General features: G+C 34.4%; 1 protein-coding gene across 2 annotated transcripts; it reads right to left on the bottom strand.

The window, feature by feature from the left end:
- Nucleotides 1–8,447: 8,447 nt before the first annotated feature.
- On the bottom strand, nucleotides 8,448–19,715 carry LOC125663382 (multiple epidermal growth factor-like domains protein 10). 2 transcript variants are annotated; one of them, XM_056146522.1, is made up of 9 exons: nucleotides 19,577–19,715; nucleotides 18,923–19,150; nucleotides 17,851–18,072; nucleotides 16,379–16,510; nucleotides 15,340–15,474; nucleotides 13,721–13,855; nucleotides 12,250–12,384; nucleotides 11,163–11,189; nucleotides 8,448–9,333 (listed from the first exon to the last, which is right to left on the bottom strand). In XM_056146522.1, exons 1-9 carry the CDS (start codon nucleotides 19,677–19,679, stop codon nucleotides 9,032–9,034), a joined length of 1,419 nt encoding a protein of 472 aa, XP_056002497.1. In that variant the 5' UTR covers nucleotides 19,680–19,715; the 3' UTR covers nucleotides 8,448–9,031. The 2 variants fall into 2 exon arrangements, with proteins under 2 accessions (XP_056002497.1, XP_056002498.1); XM_056146523.1 differs by lacking the exon at nucleotides 11,163–11,189.
- Between the last annotated feature and the right edge of the window lie 7,073 nt (nucleotides 19,716–26,788).

Genomic DNA, 26,788 nt, shown 5'->3' with positions numbered 1-26,788 from the left:
ATCAAAGTACTGAAAGTAGAAGTAGTGCCTGGTTCAACATTTATTTACATACTGTTGGTTGTTTGTTAGTTTTACGTCCCGTCAATAATTGTTCATTCATATTGAGACATCACTGGGTGTAGATTAAGTACCACACATTTACACTTATGTTTGGTGTTTAAGGCCGTAGCAGTGTGGGTTCTTCCATTTTGTATTCAATGGAACAATGCAGTATCTATATTTTGGAATAAATGACATGTGATATATTCATTCAAAACATTATCAAAGCGGAGTCTTTGTTGTATAAAAAATGTGTGGTTACACTTTAACTGTGGAAGAAAAATCAATAATACTCTTGTCAATGTCTGTTAAAGACATCGCTCCTAAATATTTCCACATTCATCTCTCTTCTCCACGTTCAGATATCTGAGGATAAAATTATATTATTTTGATATTTACAGTACATTATTTCTACCATATGGAGTCATCATTACTACTGTAATATGTTTATGGTGTATCTTTGTTTTCCTTGTTTTAGAGATTTGACTTTTTTACTTGATATAGCGTGATTAGCTCTAACCAATATTTGTCGAAGGACTCGTTCAGAAACATTTAAGAATTTCAATTCTGTCGACGACGTTCAAATATCTCGGAAGTAAAATCGCAGTCCTTTGATACTTACAGTAAAAACACACAATATTTTGTTTGCCTTTTTGCAGATCTTTGTTTCGTTGTTTTATACACTCGTTTATAGTTTTGTATTTTGCCAGCTGTTCTCAGAGGTTTTATTTCTGTGCTTTGTGTTTGGCCTTTGTGTTGTGAACACATTTATGAGATCGATCACTGTTCGTTATTTTGATTTGTTTCACCAATCTGTAAAATCTAAGAGTTTTTAGTGATTGATTAGTACAGGCATACACATGCATCCAATCTCATTTATATAATATTGTTCAACGAACGAGGATTAATCTGTCCCCTGCTCCTGATCAGCATGGTGATTATCTTATGATTCTTTTTTTCCCTGCATTTTTGTAGATATTTCATTGTTTTAAACATTCGTTTCTATCTTTGTATTTTTAATAGCTGCACTTTGAATGTTTATTTTGTTTGGTTGGTGATAATCAATAGGAAACCATGAAATAAGATATTACTGGAAAATTTTGAGTCATAGATATAGTTGCTTTCTTCAGCTTTCAATGTATCCAATGGCCGTCAAACAAAGGTTGTCGATCGTCCTTTGAGTGTTAAATCTCATTTTCAGTTTCCTCGGTAAAGAACTAAGTTCGTTTGGTATCATATTTGGCCCCCTGATTTATTCAAAAATGAAGTACATGTTGAATTAAACTTCTATATTGCAAAATACAGACGAAGATACACTTGTCTCAAAAATAAAACGAAACTTTGAAAATGTGTCACATTTCTACTACATTGACGTAGCCAAAATACGTACGGAACACAAATTTCCGGAAAATTTCATAAAATTTAACCACTTTTAAAGATATTTGAATAGGTCCGCATAATATCACCACTTTAAAATTTCCACACGTAAAAGATCTATGTGTAAGCATTTCACATACAAAAAAATACGATTGTGATATTGTGCGGACCATACTTATTTCTTATTTTACGTTCATATTTTTAGCGTTTTTACAGCATGGAAATACACGTCATGTTTATGGATGTTGTTATATATGTGTTGTTACATAAGTTTACCTATATTTTGATTACAAAAGAAAATGCTCGTCTAACACCGCATTAAATGATAAAATTCCTAACATCAATCTAAAGGGGCAATGTCACGATACGATATTTACATGTCTTCCCTTGTGTTGTGTATTATATTAATCATGCCATCTTACTTCCGTCCCTGTAACTAAGCGACATGTACACTGGTTTGGAATACTTTGATATCAATTACTTTTAATCAATGAAAATTGCATTATATGAAACATTTTGCCGAATACAAAATGCTACTATTTCTTATTAATCTATATAGCTAAATGCGTGGCAGAGCACGAGGCCGATTTATTCATGTATTTCGGTATATAGACGACACTTCTCAAAAGTGACAGACGTCACTTAATTCTCAAAAGTGACGTCACAATGGGTTGATAGATCATTTAGTCAACTTACATACTACGTTACCTCAGCCGGTAGTGTAATGGAAACGACCAATATTAAGATATTAAGTAAAAAAAGATATTTTTTTTTTATATTTAAAGTAGAGATATTTCAATATAATTCTTATCTACTTTTTATTTAAAGGATATCAATAGCATTGAACATTACAGTGCATATGCCGTCGTGCGATACGACTATATATAGGCCTAAGTCTATATCTGCAGCATTTGTATTGTTTTAATTTTCCAATTACCCCAGTATTCGTAACGTGTTACCCTTTCCTGAATGTAAGTATATTAGCTATTTTATTATAGACACGTAGGGTTGTTTTTTCAAGGGGGAGCCGGAGAAGTTGACTTCACTTTGTCTAAAAATAATACTTGTAAAATTGAAACAAAAAGCCAACATGGTCTTCAAAATCCTAATTTGTGGGGGGTGGGGGTGGATTTGGGTTGACATACATCATATGTATTTTCATTAAATATAATATTGATTAAACTTTACGTTTTCCCTAACTTCTAGTTCTTCATTCCGGGGGGTAAGTGGGGTTGCTCCCTTCTATACATAAATTCAATTCATAATTTCTATTAGTACTACTTCGAAACTGCATTCTTACCATTCACTATTACTTTTTAAAAAGTGGCCTGGGGAAGTCACCAAATATATCTTTACTACAAAAATATATATTGTTAAGAAAGCACCCCCCCCCCTATCATAAATGCCTGTCATACATCGCTTTGTGTTATACACGGATAAATATTATAAAGTTATTTTCTGTCATATACGTACATTCGTGACAAATTAATTTTGTATAAACGCACATGATTACTAATGAAATATTTTTCAAACAGCACATTCAAGTAGGCAGCATAAATCTTTACGTTTTGTGAAACGATTGATTCATCATGACATGGATTTCAACATCGTCGGAAACCCACGGTGGAGAGAGGAACGAAGCGTAATCAACCGTGGGTTTCCGACGATGGGATTTCAAGGTTTTATTTCATTCCCACAAGCATTCACTACTACCATAAAGGGGAGGGAGGGTGCAGGGTAAATCAAAATTCATGTTAGAATTATGGAAACACTATATTGTCAAAATAAAGTGGGGGCAAGTTCTGTTGCTAAATCCCTGTAATATTTTTTTGTGGAATCTAATGTGGCAATATACTGGGCACTGGGATATGTGTTCTATGTCATGGTCCTTTTGAAAGATACATAATACCACTGGTTATTTTCATCATCAAAACGTGGAACAGTTGTTCAGGTAGTACGTAGAGCACGATTTTCACGCACATGTAGACCTTTACAGTCTGCCCATCCATCCACCGTTGATATGACATTTATATTGGCGTGTGCAAAAGACATCGCATATCTAAATCATGCGCGGATCTAAAGTGGGTCACCGGAACACCACCCCTGGAATATGAAGTTATTACATCCGTGCGCTAAGTAATGAGGACAGAACCAGATCACAATATTAATATCATGAAATCATCTGTACAAAACTGGAACATTGTTTAATATCCTTCCATTTTCAATTTACATAATTACCGGTGATTAATTTTCTTTATAGTCATTTTTTATTATATATATACTGCCGTAAAATGGCCGAAATAATGTCAATACGATGCAAAACATTAAAACAATTTATACTCTACATGTAGGATTCAAAGCATAGATTATAATTTAAACCTTTCACTTAAGTTAATGACAACAAACTACTGGATAATACAAACCTTTGACTGACGGCATTATTTATGTTAGTGAATTGTCATAAAAGAATTTACTTTTGTACAATTTAAACTGTCACTACTTCATTCATCATTAGAAACTGACCGAACAGGACTAAATCAGGCATGTAGCAAGAAGGGGGGGGGGTGGCTGCCTTAAGGTACGATCCTCTCCCATGCGGACTTTGGACGCGGTATGAGACAATAATACTAATTTATAATTCAAACTGTTTCAATTGCGTAAATACCAATGCATTGAAATATGTGTTGCATATAAAGAAGTATTTATGATATTTTTTTTTTTAAATAGATACACGTGCATATGCTAAAATTTTGAATCTTAAAATCCCGCAAGATTATTTTTAGTTATATTCTTTTCATTGTGAAAGTGTTGAATACATGTGCTGTACATTTTCAATCCCAACGTCATGTGTGGGTTTTTTTTTAATTCCAAAACATTTTAATATTTCTTCTCACATTACTTTGAATGAATTTCATGTTCTTTTTACTGTATCCAATGTGGCATCGTTTAGTGTCTTCGCTGAGCTGAATACACCTTTAGTGTTCTTGGGGGGGATGGGGGATTGAACATGGTGTGTATATACACATAAGTATAGTTTCATGTACCCAATCACCATACATACAACTGATATACATTTAATTCATATTTAAACAATGCAATTTAATCCAAATGCAAAGACACAAACATGTGCTGAATGATAAAATTAATTGAATATGGGTTACTCTACCATTACTAAATACCGTTACACAAATCGTCATTCAAATTGTAGCACCCGTCACATTGAATCATTTACAATTCATGAAAACTTTCGGAGTGAGTCAATTAAACTTTTCAAATAATAATCACAGTACACTGATACGGCACGCTATGTAATAACGAGACGGTCCCGGAATCGGCCTAAAACGGTACAGTCACTGCAATCGGTTGCAAAGCGTTGCACAAATGACGACGCTATGTACCAAAAATTATTGTTACACTGTGCATACCTTCGCCACTTATGCCACTGTATGTAACATACCCTCTCGTTATTGCATACCGTGCCGTACCAGTGCACTTTTATTTTTGCCAAAATAATAAGACATGTAGCCTTCTTGTTCATGACGTCGCATAACGTAACGTCAAAATGGCACAACGTTATCGTAAACTATACTGTATTAACGTATGTATTATATGAAAATAAAGCTTCTTACGGACATATGATAGTCATTTTATAAAAACATATACCTTATTAAAGAACTTTGAGGGATATCTTTTAATTTGAACACGGGACCAAATTTGGCCCCAAACGTACCGTGTCCTTTAACGAACCATTTCAAATGTGAGTTCAAAGTTATTGCAAGCGACAATTTGTGCACATATATGATATATAGTGAGATTCAACCATGCTTGACTACTACTACAATCACCGGTTGATATATAGTGAGATTCACCCATGCTTGAATACTACTGCAGTCACCGGTTGATATATAGTGAGATTCAATCATGCTTGACTACTACTGCAATCACCGGTTGATATATAGTGAGATTCAATAATGCTTGACTACTACTGCAATCACCGGTTGTTATATAGTGAGATTCAATCATGCTTGAATACTACTGCAATCACCAGTTCATATATAGTGAGATTCAACCATGCTTGACTACTACTGCAATCACCGGTTGATATATAGTGAGATTCATTCATGCTTGACTACTACTGCAATCACCGGTTGATATATAATGAGATTTAATCATGCTTGACTACTACTGCAATCACCGGTTGATATATAGTGAGATTCAATCATGCTTGACTACTACTGCAATCACCGGTTGATATATAGTGATATTCAATCATGCTTGACTACTACTGCAATCACCGGCTGATATATAGTGAGATTCAATCATGCTTGACTACTGCAATCACCGGTTGATATATAGTGAGATCCAATCATGCTTGACTACTACTGCAATCACCGGATGCTCTGTTAAAAATCTAACTTCTGTTTGAAAAAGCACGTTCGCATCAGTATACGCAACGGTAGAAGATTTTATGAATTTATAGAATATAAGCCCACCAGTTACTGTTTGTCAACAAGGGATGCTTACTCCTTCTAGGTACCTGATCTCACATCTGGTGTGTCCAGGGATCCGTGTTTGCCCATCTATCTATTTTGTATTGTTTATAGGAGTTATGAGATTGATCACTGTTCGTTATCAAATGTAGAATTTTAATATCGATAGATTGATTGATTGTATCTTGTTTAACGTCTCTCACGAGGATTTTTCACTGATATGGAGACGTCACGAAGACCGGTGAAGGGTTTCAAATTTGGCCCTTTGTTCCGCGCTTACGGCCATGAGCAGTGAGGGTTCTTTAGCGTGCCACTTCTACTGTGACACGGTTCATCCGTTTTTTAATCATCTCCGAGGACCCGTTACATTTACACCTGGTGCCGAGTGTTTGGCGATGGAACTGTCACTACCAGTTTGAACGAATTAGGTCTGTTGCAGACGAGATTCGAACCTTAGCCTTCCGCATGCGGGGCGAACGCCCTAACCACTAGATCACCGCGGCGGTTTTAGAGATCGAAAGAGATATGTCAATTTAAAACTATAGCTGTACTTATTAATTGATATCAAGGTATAAATCTGCAACTGTACTCATTCATGTGTATCTATATACAGATTTACAACTGAAGTCATTCATGTGTGTCTCTATACAGATCTACAAAAATCAAGTTTTGACTTGTTTTAAGATACATGACCTATCACAATATGTACAGAATCAGTGTATCGCGATCTAAAAATGTACAATGTAACTTTTAGACAGCCATGTATTATTTTATTTAGACTTGCAAATAAATCCTGCACAACAAATTCGCATTTTATTCCTAAATTGTGCATGGGTAGTAATAATCTCAATACCATATTTTCTGTAACGGCGATGAACGATAATTCAGTCATCCATGTAGGACATGCCTGAATCGAAAATCCATTGTTCAAGAAAACAAGGAAGCTAAAGTGCAAGGTGAAAGAGGGAGAGGAAAGTTGTGAAGTTGCAATTTAAATATTGCAGATGTTAAGACACGATGACAAGGAGCGGTATCACATTTCCCTCTGGTTTTCATTATTTTGTATTCTATCTTTATCATGTAGCAACGATGCAGAATGTGTAGATGGTTATAATGAATATAGTACAATGAATGTTCTGTTGTATTTTCCAATGCAAAAACACTAATTTCTCTATCTATCTTTCTATCTATCAATGCTTTTGAATATGACATTGTACCGGTGGATCGCTGGATAATTTTAAATATGGCATTGTACCGGTGGAACGCTGGATAATTTTGAATATGGCATTGTACCGGTGGAACGCTGGATAATTTTGAATATGGCATTGTACCGGTGGAACGCTGGATAATTTTGAATATGACATTGTACCGGTGGATTTTTTTAAATAAAAAAACAATAAGGATTACAACGGAAACCTGCAGTTTCGAGAAGAAACAAAAACGAAAAGAAAATGAAATTTATATCACCAGAAACTAATGTGGATTGTGCAGCCGATATTGGTATAGTTGATAATCAGCTACAACTGTTTCCATTAATCTGCATCCATATATTAGTAGACAAATCTTAATTTTCAAATCTAAAATACAAAAACCCGCACTTTTGTTTTCTCACTTCATTGTAATTGGATAGACTCTGTGTTTACAGTGAAAATTGAAATCTTACTAATCTTAATCGTTTTAAACAACGATAATTTATTTTTCCAAATTTTGAATTCCCTAAAACAAAGGAGGGGTTTTCAGATAGTCTGAAATAGTGCTTGAGGAGTTACATAAACATGGAACTCCCCTGTAACAAAGAAACATTTATTAATATATTTAGCCAACACAAGTGTCTGTTGTTAACAATCTAAGCGACAAGTACGATTATGAGTGAGGTTAGGCGTGCTTAGTACAAATTTTGACGCGAGAAAATAATACAATTCATAAAAAAAAATTCGCTTATTCGTCAGAAGCCTGCCTCGTTTTCTAATATGGCCGCTCTTGCGTGTCAAATCCTTTGGGATTAGTCAGGAGACAGATACTTGTTTGATAAAGCAAATAGCCAGATTGGGCCAGAGAGGTAAACGGAGTTGATCAAACCCGTACACGTATTAGTGTAGACATATAACCCCGATTGATAGTCAGAATAGTTTAGAGATATATACCAGGTTGATCAAGTCGATGGAGAGATTGGTTTACAGACATTTATAGGGTTGATCAAGCCTATAGCCAGATTAAGATGTAGAGATATACCAGATGTGTCATATACAGGGTTGATCAAGCCTATAGCCAGATTAAGATGTAGAGATATACCAGGCGTGTCATATACAGGGTTGATCAAGCCTATAGCCAGATTAAGATGTAGAGATATACCAGGTTTGTCATATACAGGGTTGATCAAGCTCATTGCCAGATTGGTCTAAGACAGACACTGTGTTGATCAAGCCCATTAACAGATTGATTTCCCATCAAGCTGATATATCTCTATGGAAGGTTGGTAATACACTCAGCTAATATAAACATGTAAATTCATGTTCAACATATCAGAAAATAATTCAAAATGATATCATACATTTTATTTCAAGTTTACGAAAATCTAACGATTGAAAACGATATGATAAAACACGAACATTGACAGGTTTTGAAATAATTGGAAGCAATACTAACACACAGATGAAACGTTGTCATAATAATAATAATAATATCCTTTATTTATACAGGATTGAACAATTAGTTATATAAACTAGTTTACATTGTGGTCCTGTCTATAAGATATATACATGCCGAGAACATATATCACAAAGCATGGAAATATCACTATTTATATACATAGAGATAAGAACTAAATGAAAAGAGACAATAAACACACGAGTATCATTGAGGATCAAAATAATGTTTTGGATAGGCTGATTTAAAAGATGTGGTAGTTGTGCATTTTTTTTTTAGATACAATCTGGTAATGAGTTCCATAAAATTGCTGCTGAAATGATAAAAAATCTTCTAAAATATTCTGTTTTGGCTCTTGTAACATAAATACAATTAATCATATTGTGTTCCATCAAGTAACTTCAGTTGTGTGTTAACATTCGTTTTATGATGCATGGAACAGTTGCGACTAAAATATGGTGGTACTATGTCCGTCATTTCTAAATTACTAGATCTGTGTTTGAATACGTATTCATTTCTGGATTCGAACGTTCATTTAGCGGGGAATCAATCTGACTGTACTCATGGTCATCTCCTGTCGCTGCGGTAAATTCGTATTCATCCATGTTTTCGCTGGTCTGCTTCGGTTTGTCCACTGTTTGGTTAGCATTAGATTGTTTGAAACATAGATTTCTTCTGATGTATGTAGATGAAACTTTGCACAGGATTGTTAGGATCATCACTGTAAAAAGCGTGGACCCAACGGAAATAACCGCTACCACAGTGTTAGAGAGTTCGCCATCTATAAATATAACGTTATTATTATTATTATTATTATGTTTATTCAGGCAAAGCATCAGATAAATTACAAATCTTAATCATATATATTGTAAAATACATTAATAATGTCAGTTAGGGATCACAATTAAATTTTTGGCGCATTGCTATCATATGTACACATTAGCACTCCAGATATTATCACAGCTATAGCCACCAACATCATTATCAAAAATACATGCTTATCGCAGTACCAGGTCTTATCACAGACAATATAAATTATATACTTTCAATAAAAATTTGCCTAGGATAACCCATGAAAGCAATTTATAAATCTTGCTTATTTCCAATGGGGTCCTCAAATGTTTTAAGTTAATTATGGATTATGTATGACTAAGACAGCAAAGACAAAAATAAGATTGAGCATTAGATGATTTTCCTAGCCCAAATTAAGTAAAACTATGTACATTGTTTGATTATATATTGATACAAAATATTTTTAAAAAGGTATCATTATACACCACAAAAACATTATAATATAAATGCTTTCTTCCCTTACACGAGCTTCTTCTGCAAGATGCAACTTGACAGTCGATTTAAAACTAGCTCTATTAGCTATATTGGTTACTTCCAAAGGAAGAGAATTAACATCTAAACCTTTGTTGTGTTTAATGTATGATTATTGACAAGCATTGAGGTTAGAACCTTACTTTAGCGAGCTGCTTATATTTAATCAGGCAAGCAAACATAGAGATATGGTATAATACGTTCTGCTTTTTGTAGATAGCAAAGGATGTTACGCATTTGAAATTGGTTCTTGTGATTATCGAGACCTGGTGGATCTATCCGCTTTTTCAAAAGTCATTTGGTGACGTACATGTAGATGAGTAGTGTAAATCATTGGTCTTAATGGTGAATGCCGACGGCATCAAAGTCATGGGGTGTTACAATAATCTCTTTCTAACTGAAATACACATCACAAATTCTATCATTATCGAGTCAAATACAAAACAGAGGAGATAAATATATGCTAGTAGAGACATCTCCTCCGCGCTTGAGCACAACTACAAGATGCTATATCTATTTACATACTAATCAAATATTGGTTGGTGTTAAGAGCAATATATTATGTACTGGATACCTAACTCCATACACTTGAATTTTTTATGGCAATTCAAACAAACAAAGTAAAATATTACCATCGTTTTATCAAAGGACTCCAATAGAACTCTTAAATGAGAATGTTTTCTAGGTTGTGTGAACGCTCACACAGTACAAGTGTTATTTAACATATGGTTAAATGACGTCACAATGACAACTCTGTTAATATTACAGTGTAAACAAACTATTAATTGATAGTTTATCTCTCCTATATTTTACATATTTAAATTACATTGTATCCCCTTATTCACTTTCTTTAAAAAGAAAATTATTTCATTTGAAGTGAAAAAATGATCACTTCTGAAGCGATTGCATGATATTTTAAGATATCTTAATTTATGAAAAGTTCGTAAACATGAAACAAGTTATCCATTGTCATTATAAAGGCAAATTATCATTAAGCAAAAATATGTAATTAAACAAAACGTAGATTATTGCCATCATTTCTTGCTAGCTATCTATTTAATAATCAAGTGTGATCGACTGAAATGTACTAACTGTGCTGATTTGTGAAGAATTAACTAATTTCATTGTGTACATCATTCCTCAAGTATTGTTAACTGATATTTAGCGAGGAAATACAGTATTCAGACATTATGAAGGTAAGGGTGGTATTACAGGGAGATTCCATCAAGAGCCTTATTACTTGTTTCCCAATAGCCTTAAGTAATATATTGAAAAAAGAAATTCCACCTGATTCGATTTCGTTGATCGATGAAACTAAAAAGATATTACAAAGAAAACATTTACTAAACTGTTGTTATTACATTGTGTTTGCTGATATTGTAAACTGTTGTATTGGCTGATATTGTAAACTGTTGTATTTACTGATGGTATTGTAAACTGTTGTTTTTGCTGATATTGTAAACTGTTGTATTTGGTGATATTGTAAACTGTTATATTTGCTGATGATATTGTAAACTGTTGTATTTGCTGATGGTATTGTAAACTGTTGTATTTACTGATGGTGTTGTAAACTGTTGTATTTACTGATGATATTACAAACTATTATAACTACTGATGGTATTGTAAACTGTTTTCCTTACTAATTGTATAGTAAACTGTTTTATTTGCTGAGGGTATTGTAAACTGTTGTATTTACTGATTGTATTGTAAGTAGTTTTTTAAAGAAATATATGCGTTTTACTGACAGCTGAATATCAAAGTAAAATAATTTTTAAGTTGATTTGCTATGAAGATATACAGTATCCACATACATCACATTCATCTCCATAGTAACCGTCAATACAATATATTTAAAAGAACAACCAACGGAGAAACAGATTTCGGTAATTGGGAATTTGTCCACAACATCATTTGGTAGTAAACGAAAAGTAAACCTGAAAATTTATGAAAAGTGATGAATATGATAAATTATACAACACTAAGAATATGAAGTATGCTATCTCCAGAGTTGGGACTACTTGAGCAAGAGGAGAAAATCCCTTGTCAACCGGTCAAACTTGCTGTAAACCCTTTGTGATTTATAACGAGCCATGTTGTTATTAAATAAAACTACTGCGGTATAGATAACTAGCGCATGGAGTAAGCATCCCCTGTTGACCTTATACCTTGATGAGGTAAATGGAGTAATCAACAGTAAAAAGCAGTGTGTAAAACAGTCTAACCATTGGAGTGAAACATGTCAGACAACATAGAACCCAATGACAGGTTGTATTGGTAACTTTGATTGTTATAACGACCATATTTGCGAAATGCAGACTTTACTATCTTTGAATCTACAACGTTTTAACCAGTTAAGTATAGAAAATAAATATACCGTTACACTTTGATCCAGTCCAGCTATCTTGACACCCCTCTGGACAGATGCCAGTAATGATATCACATTGTGTTCCAGCCTGGCATTTCCCACATTTTTGTGTACAGTCCTCACCATATTGTCCAGTTTCACAACCTGTCGATATAATCGTGATTGATAACAATGTTACAATTTGATAAAGTAGCTGATAATGAATACGAACAGGGAAACAAATATCGTGGAAATGTAGGTATGTAATGTGGTTATCTTTTCACGTGGTTTCATATACGACATGTACTGTATTCATGAAGGCAGGATCTGTGAAATACGCCAATATACAATATACATATCCTAATGGATCTGGAGAATATAAACTTTGATAACCAATGTCAGTCCATATACCATATACCATGCTCAAAATCCATAAAACTAATAATGTATAACTAGTCAAACCAAAAATTGAAATTAAAAAAATCTTTCAAGAAGTTTTAAATGATCAATTGTAAACACAATTAACCACTGACCATTTTTGCGCCACCCTGAAATCAAAAACCGTTCTCCCGAAATTATAACATCAAGTAATTTGGTAAAGGACTACCCGCCCCTTCTAAGTATCAACTCACTTTCACTTTAGTAACAGTTTTATTACAGAGATGTTATTCAAATGTTTCTACAAAAACACTATGCACCAAGTTGCAATCAGAACCCTACACGAGGATCGTGAAATTTACAAGTTTTGTAGAGACCTTCCTGCTCTGCATACCTAGGTATATAATGTTTTTTTTACAAATGCAGTTGTCAACAAAACTATCGAAAATTGATCAATTATTAGGCTTACCCCCCCCCCTCTATTTTGAAATGCTACAAAACGTGGTTATCGGAAAGTTGTATATGTTAAGACAAACGATGCACCTTCCCTTGCTAGAACAGCAATTGTATGCTGAAAACATACATTATTGTACTAGTTTGATCATCATTGATATTAGTTGTTTAGTTTATTTCCGAAACTCTATTACGTACGCCTAGCTTGTTTCCGGAACATCGGTGCACATGTCTGGTTACCAAAGTTTAACCATTATGTAAGCACCGGTTGCTGTTTGGTAGACCAGACAAGCGCCGTTACACCCCTCCCAGTTTCGACCAAAAATAGTGGAATTGTTCGTTGGTTTCACTTTATTTACCATAGTTGATGATCGAACTAGGCCATTGTTTTAATACGTTCGTAAGATCATTAATAATTATCTACATTTCATTGCAATATGCTGGCTTGATATCAAGTACTTAAATTTGTACACGTCTGAACTAATCTTGAAAACATTTTCCATTTAACTGGAGCGTCGTTTAATTTTGTTTTCTACAACTTTCGATTCCTCCTAAAAAAAATTATAAAGGTTTTCAAAACATGTAATTTTATTGAGAATTATGGTTTAACATGCAAAAAGTAAAAGAAAAGTAACTGACGTAGACTTATATCAATTTTATAGATACCCACCGTCACATTTGGTTCCATTCCACTTCCTCTGACAACCCTCTGTACAAATACCGGTTGTCTTGTTACAGTGTGTTCCGTGTCTGCAATGTCCACACGATAATGTACAGTCAGACCCGTGAAAGCCGTCCTGACACACTGTCGATCAAAATGTGTGGGGTTATTTGAGGTTTTCTTTGATCATTTATGTACCCTAGTAGTTATTAGATTTTTTAAATCATAGCTTTGGAAGGATTAATTCATTATTCGTGTTTCAGCGTCTGATTTAAAATCCGTAAATATTTCCTCTGCCAATAGCAAATGATCCATAGGATGCCAATTACGTTTTATGACCCTCTCAGAAAGAAACTCAGGACAGCCATTGATGAGAAATTCATATCACATTTACAGCTTTTTTGGTTGAAATTTAGGTCCAATCTGAAGTAAGATATATGTGTTAATGAACTGCTTGTTATGTGGATTATTTATAAACATCCGTTTAGATATTTTTTCTCTGCACATCGACGTTAAATTACTTGTAAGGAAGTTAATATCCCAGCTGCTCAAATAAGCTAAACAATGAAGGCAGACAGATTTCAAATGCAAAATTTTCCTTTTACACAGTATGCATCATGAATTAAAACCGTTTAAAACTTCAATATGCACTACAACACTGATGGAATCTATTACAACACTGATGGAACCTATTACAACACTGATGAAACCTATTACAACACTGATAGAACATATTACAACACCGGTGGAACCTATTACACACTGATGGAACCTATTACAATACTGACGGAACCTACAACAACACTGAGGGAATATATGTCAACACCGGTGGAACCTATTACAACACTGATGGAACCTATTACAACAGTAGTGGAACCTATTACAACACTGATAGAACATATTACAACACCGGTGGAACCTATTACACACTGATGGAACCTATTACAATACTGACGGAACCTACAACAACACTGAGGGAATATATTTCAACACTGATGGAGCCTATTTCAACATTGGTCGAATTTATTACAACACTGGTGGAACCTATTACAACACTGATGGAACCTATTACAACACTGGTGGAACCTATTACAACACTGACGGAATCTATTACAACACTGTTGGAACCTATTACAACACTGATATAACCTATTACAACACTGATGGAACATATTACAACACTGACGAAATCTATTACAACACTGGTGGAACCTATTACAACACTGACGGAATCTATTACAACACTGGTGGAATTTATTACAACACAGATGCTACCTATTACAACACTAATGGAACCTATTATAACACTGGTGGAACCTATCACAACACTGGTGGAATCTATTACAACAACGGTGCGATATATTATCGGTGGTACACAACGCGATTGACGATTAAACGTGGAATGATTTGCATGGGATAATTTTTAACATGAATGGAAAAAATCTCAGGAGAAATGGAACAATTTTAGAGAGATACAGTCTAAGATGAGAACAAACGATCTCACCTCAATCTGAATATTTGACATTCGGATTTCAAATAAAATGAAGTTACAAAAGTGTGTATGTTTTTTCTTAGTTTCAGCAATCAATGTAACGACATTGTAATAGCTGTATATAATTAGCACGCACCGTCACACTTAGGCCCGGACCAGTGATCCTGACATCCTGCTGGACAGGTGCCCGTGACGTCATCACAACGTGTTCTGGTACGACATTTCCCACAGGTCTCTCTACAGTTTCTCCCATAAAAACCATTTTTACAATCTGTTAAAAGTAGTTTTACGAGCGGATTAAATATATAAATAGAATTCATGTTAAGGAGTACCCTTACCTGTATATCATGTATAATCTGTATAAAACCACTAATTTGGAATAATCAAAGTACTGAAAGATCTCAGAACTGAAATTATTTTATAAAATACTCCCTTCCTATACTAGTACATTAAAACTAGCCTTGATTTCGAAACATTATTTTAAATTAGCATGTGACCATTACCTAAATATATAGATTGTATTTTACTGACAAACTTTGATAAAATTGCATTTTAATAACATTCATTACTTATATATTATTTATACTTTTGTTTCTGACCATAGTTAGCGATTGAAATTCCAAGAATGTTTCTAAGATAAACATCATCAAAAATGAAAGCCATGCAGCGTGTCGGATATGAACATATCACTACAGGGAACTATTTTGACATGTTTCTAAATCGATGAGTGTTGCACTTTCCTTTTTGATCAATATTTATAACGTGTTTTTTGCCAGTTTATATTGTTTATAGATACACACTATGTTGAACAAATCATCTCTGTTTTTAATCCATGCATTAGAATTGTGTTTTGAATATAGGATATATGTTTTAGCATTATGTCAGGTATCAAAAAAAGTTAAAGATGAAATGTAATGTGTACATGATCCCCTGACAATATATACATGCATGATGTAACCGATGACTTAGGAAGTTCAACTTCCCCAGCCCCAAAAGCCTGTCTTTAAAGTAATCTTTTTGAGATTAAATTGTAATTTAGTTCCTGAATAAGATAATGTTTCAATATGCGATCAATATTTCTCTTTCATAGCATCAGAGAAAAACACAAAAGATCGAGAACACAAATAAATACATGTATTATGAGAATATAAAGAATTAGTGAAACCCAGGCGTACGGATACAGAGTGGAGGATTCATCACGTGGGTACTGCATCCCTGGATACAGGATCCGTTAAATACGTCACACAATCCGTCCTGACACAGTCCACATGGTGTGCAGTTTTCCCCGAAATGTGCATACGGGCAACCTGTTAACCAGCAGCAGATGTTAAAGCATTGTTTGATTACGTAAGTATACTAGCAATAGTAAGCACAATAGTGTGTTTTGTATACATCATACAAAGCACGACGTGTCTACAAAGAGACTTCTTCTAGATTAAACAATGATGTAAGCGAAATAAGTGACATTTACTCTTTGACGTATTTTGATATTTTGCTTTGTATTTACCGTTTCCTGTGTAAGACGGTATATAAAAGTTGAAATCTCTATATGTATCTGGACGATGTATTTCCTTTGATATCGAATGGTGGAAAGCACGTGATGTGAACATTCTATAATGTTTTGATTGGTTTAAATGTTGCTCTTCGCAAACTTATCAAGATGATATCGACCTGTTCCACCATCCTTGTTTGTATTTGTGTGACAACTTTCGGCAGCAAATCGTATCACGTTTGTGTTTCACAACGCATACTAGAAATACTGTTATATGTATTATCGGCACCGGAAACATCAAGTGCTCTCAGGACATTGTGTAAACTCAAAATAAACCGGTGTTCCGGCAGCAACTAGAAACGTTCCTATGTATTAATACTGTTTTTGACATTCTATTTCATTATTTCAATGATATATTTTGTTGAATTTATGTTGTGGAATTCTTCAGTTTTCTTCGTACATCTCAGAATATAGGGTTCACGGCGGATGTGACCGGTCAACAGGGGATTATTACTCCCCCAAGACACCTGATCCCACCTCTGGTGTGTTCAAGGGTCCGTGTTTGCCCAACTATCTATTTTGCATTGCTTATTGGAGTTATGAGATTGATCTCTGTTCGTTATCTTCACCTTTCATCAATCTATCTCATTGTATAATATGTCTCTTTTTTATTTCCTTAAACAATTATTCATATAGACAAAAGTTATTTTTTTTCCCAAAAAGCTACACTTGCGTTCCTTTTTCGTTGAAAATTAACAACACACTGATCATCAAAATCTCGATTATTCAAATTATTAAAAACAACTTATACACCGGTCTTTTGTATTTTTAATGTATTTTTGCAGGCATATAATACATCTTGGTCTCTAAGAATATATTTTTTTCTACTGATGGTATTTTCTAGAAACCCTTTATGAAAAATTGAAGATAACAGTGATCGTCCTTATAACTCCTATAAAGAATCCACAAGTAAGAGTTGGACAAACACCGACCTCATGAACACACCAGAGGTGGGATCAGGTGGCTCGGAGGAGTATCCATCGCCTGATAGCCGGTCACACCCGCCGTTAGACCCATATCTTGATCAGGTAAACGGAGTAATTCGTGGTCAAAATTAATATGTAAAAGTGGGTAAGTGTTCAATGTTAAGCTCACCCATTATTTTGACTTCACATGTTTCAATGGTAGCATAAGGGTGACGATATCGATATCCTTCACAGTTTGTTACTACAGGCGGTTTCTTCGTGTTGAACAGCGCTATCCCTCTGGTAGCTTTATTGACTGTGACATTCAGAACGCGGGTAGGACAAGGTGATGATCCCTGAGTAAATACTTTATTGGGAGAATATGACGTTGGAATAACATGTATACCAGCAGCTGCAATAAAAGCTGATTGTCAGACACGATAAATAGATAAAAACCAGATAATAATCAAAGAAAGACGTACCTTCTGATATATGTACATAAAAAAGTTTTACTTTGAAGGCATACGTTTTGCACATTAACAGAGAAATATATACTTCTAAGCGTGTAAACTAATTGTAACATTGTATACATGCGTTGTATCTTTATGGAAAACGCTCTATATGATTTTTTATGTAATACCTTTAAATTATTTCTTATGTAATGTGATAACATGATACGCTTTATAAATGCACAATAAGGACTTTCTTAAAAAATGAAATGTATATAAAGCGTATGTAATCTTGAGATTTCTACATGGGAACTGTTGTTTACTTGGAAGTATTTAAGCGAAAGAGAAACACTGGGAAATTGTTTTTATAGAATCAAAATCTTGTGTTGTGCAGTATTAAAACAGGAGGCTATTCATAGTACGCTTTTATTTCCGACTCCAGTATCGAGACAGGATGCATGGTAGATTCCTCAAATGTACTACACATCTAGATGAAAACTTTTAGATAATATATCGAAACAAAACACGAATGAATGATCGAACAAACTATCCTTATATACTAAAAGGTAGTTCCGTCGTAATTTCTGTTGACTTTTCATTAGAAATTCAATGCGTTACCGTTTACTTGTCACTTTTCAGCTTTCATTCAACAATCAGATTAATTTGTTAAAAATTATTCTTGTAATTGCTTATTCATAGTTCATATTTGATGATAAACCAATACCGGAAATAAAATGGTTTCATGAATGGCGAAGAAATAGAAATAAGAAGAAGACATTATGTTTTGTTCTTGTTTTCCTCTAAAAATCTTACATCTATTCCTAAAATAAATCTCCAAGTATGCAACGTTTGCTGTTTTCCTCCAAGAAAATTTCCACCATGCTGTTGGTGATGTATACATCTGAGTAAAACTACAGGTAGATTCATTGTTATCATGCTGAAGGTATCCGTCCACTGCTTTGTCTGCAGTCCAGGGCTGATCGGGATATGTTGAACTTTGGGAGGCCTGACCTCCATATTCCGTCATTTGTGCAAGGTTAACTGAAATTTAATTTGAAATGATGTTGAATAAATATTGACCAGTACAGGAAATGGCGAAATAAAATAATTTCTGCTAAATTCGCCGAGAAATTAGATAATCAAAGTTTAGTTCGCTGATCAAGTCAAATTTCTTTATCTTTCCTTTACTCTTGCATCCCAAAAGTAAATCAAAAACATCTAGATATATATTCCGTGCATCTATGTTTTACTACATAATTTTGATATACAAATATTTAATACACGTCATTGCTGTTATCTAAATCAGAAAAAAAAAACTAACATTTACACAGCAGTGTTTATTAACCGCGGTAGCTCCGTGGTAGAGCGTCAGCTTCGTAACCGGGAGATCGTGAGTTCGAGCCCCGGACGTTACATGGCCATATAGAGAAATAAATAGAAATATATAGATAGATAGGTATGGATTACCGAAACAGGACACTGGAATGACAGCAAGTCCAACACAAAGTATCTTCAGTAAAATCTCCATTGTCTCGATCCCACTAAAACACAAACCACGCACAACAAACATTTACAGTAGTGAAAAACATCTCAGAGGCAGGGACACGGAAGTAAAAAAAAAAAGAACTTGCGAATTTCGGTGACAAGAACCACGCGGTTCCACAGAGCCCGTTTGTATAGTAAAATCAAAGTACTGAAAGTAAAAATAGTGCCTGGTTCAGCATTTATTTAACAATACACACTATTGGTTGTTTGTTAGTTTTACGTCTCGTCAATAATATTAATTAATATTAATTAATATTCACTCATATTGAGACAACACTGGTTGTAGATGAAGTAACACAAATCTAGACCTATGCTTAGCGTTTAAGAATGTGGCAGTATGGGTTCTTTAGTTAACATGCCAACGCCTGCCGCGACAAAGGACTTCCGTTTCCCAGGTCATATCCGAGCGACCCGTGATTCTCCGCCGGATTTTGACTGGTTCTTTGCTGACGAGAATTGTTTATACCTCTGTTTTTTACTTTTGATTTTTAATTGTAATTTCGGAGTATTTGTTTATCGTGGAAGGTGAAGATAATGAACAATGATCAATCTCGACTATCCTAAACGCAATTAAACGCAATTCAAGACAAATAGTTGGGCAAACACGGATCCCAGGACACTCCAGAGGTGGGATCAGGTGCCTGGGAGGAGAACGCATCTCCTGTTAACCGGTCATACCCGCCGTGAGCCCCATATCTTGATCCGATAATCGAATGACAGCTTGTTATGGCAAACTAGGTTGTTATAAAAACCATATAATATGCGAAATTAACTTTAATTGAGACTGTTGAAACCCCTGCACATACAACTTGTTTGTCAGTAAATAAACCATTCACTGCTCCAAACCAACCATTCACCGTTCCATACAAATCATTCACTGCTCCATGCAAACCATGTTTGTCAATAGCCTGTCCCGATTTAAAAGGTGATCATACGCAGAACAAGCTCGTGCATATCGAATCAGTTGAGAGATATAAACACCATATGCAAGTGAGAAGGGAATATCCCCAAATGAATTTGGAAAGTTGACGATGGAGAATCTGAAATCATCCCGTTTATCATAAATTTGAGTTGAGCTTTTAGTTTGCCGTCAACATCTATTTTTCAAGAAAATCTCTAAGTATGAAGCAGAAATGTGAAATATGATATTTGACTTGCATTATTTCATTTGGCACTATGGTGCTATATCACAATTTGTGTACACAATATTTTCTAGTACTTTTATCAATAGCGTTTCATATTCCTATAGAGTTGATTCCGAGGTTTTGTTTTAGAAACCAATTAACAAATTAATCCGTAAATATTGTTTATATTTGAAATTTGATAAATGTTGTTGAAAAGATTAAAACGTCACCTTAGTATTTACTTTGTTCATATATCTTATTGATAAACCGGGAATCAATCTAGGGAATGTTGAAGCGGGGATGATCTCAAAAGTAGTTAGAAACGGAAGTTTTATATACAACGGGCGTTTAACAGAGTTATGCTATATAATGAATCTGTATATAGATATATAAGATAAATCCTCCGCATTGTGACGCTGCTTCTATAAACCACTTAACTTATTTCCTTTTTTCCAAGGAAGGTTTCATTCATTCAACTTTTTATGATACCATATTAGATAAAGTAAACGTTGGTGACTTGGGAAAATTCGGGTTATATGTACGGTGTATAAAACATGATATAGGCATGTGTCAAGTTTGTGAACCTTGTCATGATAGATGTTTATAAAGGGTGGAATCCGAGGCATTGGGAAAACGTTAAGTGATATTTAGAAGCAGTGAGGTTAGGGGAAACATCCGCTATAATACTGGTACACTATTATAGTGAGATTCCGTTATAATTTCAGCCGTAGATGGCCTCGCTTTTATCAAATTACATACTGGTCGATTAAAGTGCCAGTCATTGTGGGTATCAAGCAAGCAATAACTGACATGCTTATGTTTTTTTGCATTTTATGAAATGTTCTAATGTTGCGTTTATTAATGCGAACACGCTTTTTAAAACGGAAGTAAGATTTTTAAAATAGCAACAGATGATTGTAGTAGTATTCAAGCATAATTGAATATCACTTCCTCTCATACATAATTTTTAACAAATTGTTGCTTGAAATAACTTTGAACTCGCGCTGGAAAAAGTTCGTAGAATGCTGTATACCGAAGAATAGAGGAAATTGAGGTTTAGCATTCAAAGGGAAAACAGCAACCTTTGTTTCACGGTCATTGAATAAATTGAAAGCTGAAGAAAGTCAACATGTCTATGACATAGACGTGTCACGTAATATTTCATTTCATGGTTTCCTATCAATTATCACAAACCAAACACAATCTTAACGAACAAAACCAACAAACAAAACCAACAAACAAAACTTCCAAGTCGAGCTAGTAAATACAAATCTATAAACGTATCTCTAAAACAAGGAGGGATCTGCAAAAAGGCAAAACACAAAGGAACCATAAGATAATCCCCATAAAATAATCACCATAAGATAATCTCCATAAGATAATCACTTACTTACTTACTTACTTACACTATGCAGATCAGGAGTAGGGAACATGTTAATCCTGGTTCGTTGAACAATGTTATATATATGAGATCGGATGCATGTGTACACCTGTATTAACTAATCACTAAAAATTCTTAAATCTTACAGATCAATGAAACAGATGAAATTAATCAACAGTGATCAATTTTCACAACCCTACAACACAAAATAAACAAACAAATCCTTTAATAGCAGCTAGCCAAAAAACTTAATACAAAACACAGAAACGAAACCTCTAAACAACAGCTATCAAATTAAACACAAACACACACAAACTAAACTTTCAAGAACAGCTAACAACAAGAGGCCCATTGGCCTTATCGGTCACCTGAGTACTAGTGAAAAGTATCACTACTAACAATTGTAAAAACAAAAGTGAGAGAGCAGGGCCCTGTCCATCCCAACCTCCAATTAAACATGCCTGTTATAACATTTACAAAAAATAAAGATTTCTTCAGCAGAATACAAGTACATCAGAATGCATTTAATAATTATCGAAAACATAGAAAATCTCATATTGAATTCCTAGAAAATCAGATAGCAAAATGATGGAAAAATCTGTATTTTTTCGCCTCTTCAATTTTTCGTTATTTCGAGGCGAAAAGAAGCTAATTATCGTTTTATCGTCTTCTCGCCTTGAAATAATGACAAGACGACAAATTGTAAAGTGGCGCAAGTCAGCCTCCATACTGATTCGTTATATACCTCACTCCTTATATACAGTAGGTTCATGATGTTTTAAAAATACTGCGAAGAAAAATCACTTTGCTGAAAGCATAGATTCATTATAAACGTGAATTCATTATAGACGTGAATTTATTAGAATCGTGAATTCATTATAAGCATGAATTCATTATAAGCGTGAATTCATTATAAGCATGAATTCATTAGAATCATGAATTCATCATAAGCATGAATTCATTAGAATCGTGAATTCATCATAAGCATGAATTCATTATGAGGATGAATTCCTTAGAATCGTGAATTCATTATAAGCATGAATTCATTATTAGCATGAATTCCTTAAAAGCATGAATTCATTATAAGTGTGAATTCATTATAATCGTGAAATCATTAGAATCGTGAATTCATTATAAGCGTGAATTCGTCATAAGCATGCATTCATTATAAGCGTGAATTCATCATGAGTGTGAATTCATTTTAAGCGTGAATTCATAATAAGCGTGAATTCATTATAAGAGTGAAATCATTATAAACGTGAATTCATTATAAACTTGAATCCATTATAAGCGTGAATTCATTAGAAGTGTGAATTCATTATAAACGTGGATTCATTATAAGCGTGAAGTCATTATAAGCGTGAGTTCATTAGAAGTGTAAATTCATCATAAGCGTGAATTCATTATAAACGTGAATTCATTATAAGCATGAATTCAATATTAGCGCGGATTCATTATCAGCGTAAATTCACTATAAAGATGAATTCATTACAATTGTGAATTAAACATAAGCGTTGTTTGTTTGTGTTTACGTCCCGTGGAGAATGTTTCACTTATACTCAGATGTTACTAGCTGTAGGTGAAGTACCACAAATGTAGACCTATACTTAGCGCATAGGGCTGTAGCAGTGAGAGTTCTTTAGCGTGTCAACGGCTGTCACGACACGGGACCACCGTTTTAAGGTCGTATCTGAAAGACCCATGATTCTCGCCTCTAGATACCCAGCGTTTAGCAAAGAAGCAATCGCTACCTATTTTAATGTCTTATATTTGATGCGGCCATGGCACGAGCGGGGTTCTAACTCACGAACTAACTGTTTCAAGGTGAACACTTTACCATTAAGCTGCCGCAACCGCAATCTGATTAAAATCAGATCCTATGATCCGCTCACAATGGAGATCTACGTGAGCGGATCCTAGGATCTGGTTTTAATCAGATTGCCGCAACCGATGAATTCATTACGAACGTCTCCCCATTTTAAGCGTGAATTAATTACAAATATGGATTCATTATAAGCTTGCAATTGAACTCATTACAATTGTAAGTTAATGATAAGCGTGAACTTATTATAATCGTGAATTCATAACAAGCGTGATTTAATTATAAGCGTGAATCCATTGTAAGTGTGAATTCATTATAAGCGTAAATTCATTATAGGCGTGAATTCATTGTAATCGTCAGTTCATTATAAGCGTGTATTCATTGAAAGTGTGAATTCATTGTAAACTTGAATTCATTATATAAACGTGTATTCATTGTAAGCGTGAAATCATTGTAAACTTAAATTCATTATAAGCGTGTATTCATTGTAAGCGTGAATTCATTGTAAGCGTGAGTTCATTATGAACTTGAATTCATTATATAAGCGTGTATTCATAGTAAGCGTGTATTCATTATAAGCGTGTATTCATTGTAAGCGTGAATTCATTGTAAGCGTCTATTCTTGTAAGCGTGAATTCATTGTAAACTGTGATTCATTATATAAGCGTGTATTCATAGTAAGCGTGTATCCATTGTAAGTGTGAATTCATTATAAGCGTGAATTCATTGTTAGCGTGTATTCATTGTAAGCGTGAATTCATTGGAAGCGTGTATTCATTATTAGCGTGGATTTAATTTAACGACCAGAGGTGTTACAGATGCATCTGTATTACAGATTACGAACTTAAGTAGAATACCCCATGTTCATCCTAATCTTGTAGTCCCCTACACAAGGTAGTGCGCCGCATTGTCTGTAATATCGTAACAAACGATAATGTCATAAAACAACTGCAGCAGTGGCGGATCTATAGATTGTTAGGGTGAGTTACTCACACATGACGATGAAAATCAACCTTACCACTTATATAATGAAAGAAAAATCCATTACTGTACTATGTAAAGATTTCACATCAAAAGATCGAGATCAACGTGATTGATTCTAGCTCTGTGAATGGGTTGCAGTGTATCATTACAGCAGTGATCATGATTCTTTTCTATAGTAATGACATCTTTTGAATTAACACAATAATTATTTAGCTCACCATTCACATATTTCAACTTGCCTGAGTCTCTCTGTTCCTGCTGTTGCTATGAAAGAGATTTTGATAGTTTTATTTTCCGCGCGATTTTCAATACACTACAAATTCTTCCCGATTTTTTTTTCAAATCAAACATCTTAATTCCATTGGTAGAAGCTATGCAAGTCGTGTATATTTAGGGAAATGGAGGGTCCGAACCTATCACTCCTGGGCTACGTAGAAAATAAATATGTCTGTCTACTTGTATTCACTTCAACTTGTAAAGTACTAAGTGTTAGTTCATAGCTTAAACTGAAACTCCTAAAACAAGCCTGCGTTGGTTGAATTTGGTCCGATGAGTCAAAATCACAGACAGACAGACAGACAGACACAGGACAATAGGTGATCAGAAAAGCTCATTTGTTGAACTTATGGTTTTGAAAGAATTTAAACCTGGGACATCAGAAATATGAATTTTAGAACATAAAACTAACGTTATGTGTTTATATCACATCTCATCAAATTTGTCGAGGAATCACACACCAGAGATATTTAAGGAGGAACAACACACCAGTGAAATTTAAGGAGGAATAACACACCAGAAAAATTTAGGAAAGAATGACACAGCAGGGAAGTTTAAGAAGGAATAACACACCAGAGAAAGTTAAGGAGGAGTAACACGCTACCTAGGCAATTCTATATGAATGAAACGTTAAACATGTACAGCTGAAAACTTTGAAATTTACTTTATTTAGTCAAAACATGCAATTTTCAGTAATTTTTAGAAAATTAAAACCCTGCTGGACAACACATAAGCAGTTGATCCGTTAACCGACGGAGCTACCCAACTAGGCAATCAAGTTTAAAAGGAATATGCAAGTTTTGCCGGTAAAAGTCTAACGTGTAGCGGCCACCCTCACACCCTGTCAAGTTCTATAAGCATAAGGAAGACAAAATGCATATAATTCTGTATACTTTGAAAACAAGATATGTGTCCTTTAACTTGAGTGATCAATAGAGAGATTCTACCACATCACTAGAAAAGTTAGCGAGGCAGTATAAGTTCCCTCTACATGTATATGTCCGTTACATAAGTACATGTATTCATATTTCCATTCATGTTTTAAAGGGAAGTCAGCCGTTATGACGGTGTAGTAGACCTCCTTAAACACCAAATTCCATTTAAAATATATTGTTTGCCCTTTGACCCCACCACTGGTGGACTATTTCATGTGTACTATTTAATTGGCTGATTTTCTCAATCCAAAATCAGACTGTTCGTCCTAAATCACGTTAAAATGTAGACAATACATACATGGGTGTAATCACAGGTGGCGGTTCTACTCGTGCCAGGCAGGGGCTTCTGAAGGCTTGACTCCATAACTGATCATTTTATCAAATCTGTTTATTAATTAAAAGAACAAAAATAGCAATGCAGAGTAGGGATGTCAATGCATGTTTTTCATTAAATGGAAATAAAAGAAAGACAACTCTGGTCTCTGGTAAAATGAATTGGAAAGTTTTGATTCAGGGTTATTTCTCTTTAGCTGTGATTCTTTGGTCCGCTCGCATACTTTACGCCATTTGGGGGGTGGGGTGGGGGGGTGTTTCCGGAGAGAAATGCAGATC

The sequence above is a fragment of the Ostrea edulis genome, chromosome 8 (assembly GCF_947568905.1).
Source record: "Ostrea edulis chromosome 8, xbOstEdul1.1, whole genome shotgun sequence".
Taxonomy (NCBI): domain Eukaryota; kingdom Metazoa; phylum Mollusca; class Bivalvia; order Ostreida; family Ostreidae; genus Ostrea; species Ostrea edulis.
This window is presented reverse-complemented; position numbering and strand designations above follow the sequence as displayed.

What these genes read in the sequence shown, in the direction of transcription:
- LOC125663382 (XM_056146522.1), bottom strand. Translation starts at nt 19,679, where the DNA reads ATGTTTGTTGTGCGTGGTTTGTGTTTTAGTGGGATCGAGACAATGGAG. An exon ending in CATTCCAGTGTCCTGTTTCG is followed by an intron (nt 19,151 to 19,576) that starts GTAATCCATACC and finishes ATTAAATTTCAG; the next exon opens with TTAACCTTGCACAAATGACG. An exon ending in GTCCGGGCCTAAGTGTGACG is followed by an intron (nt 13,856 to 15,339) that starts GTGCGTGCTAAT and finishes TTTGATCGACAG; the next exon opens with TGTGTCAGGACGGCTTTCAC.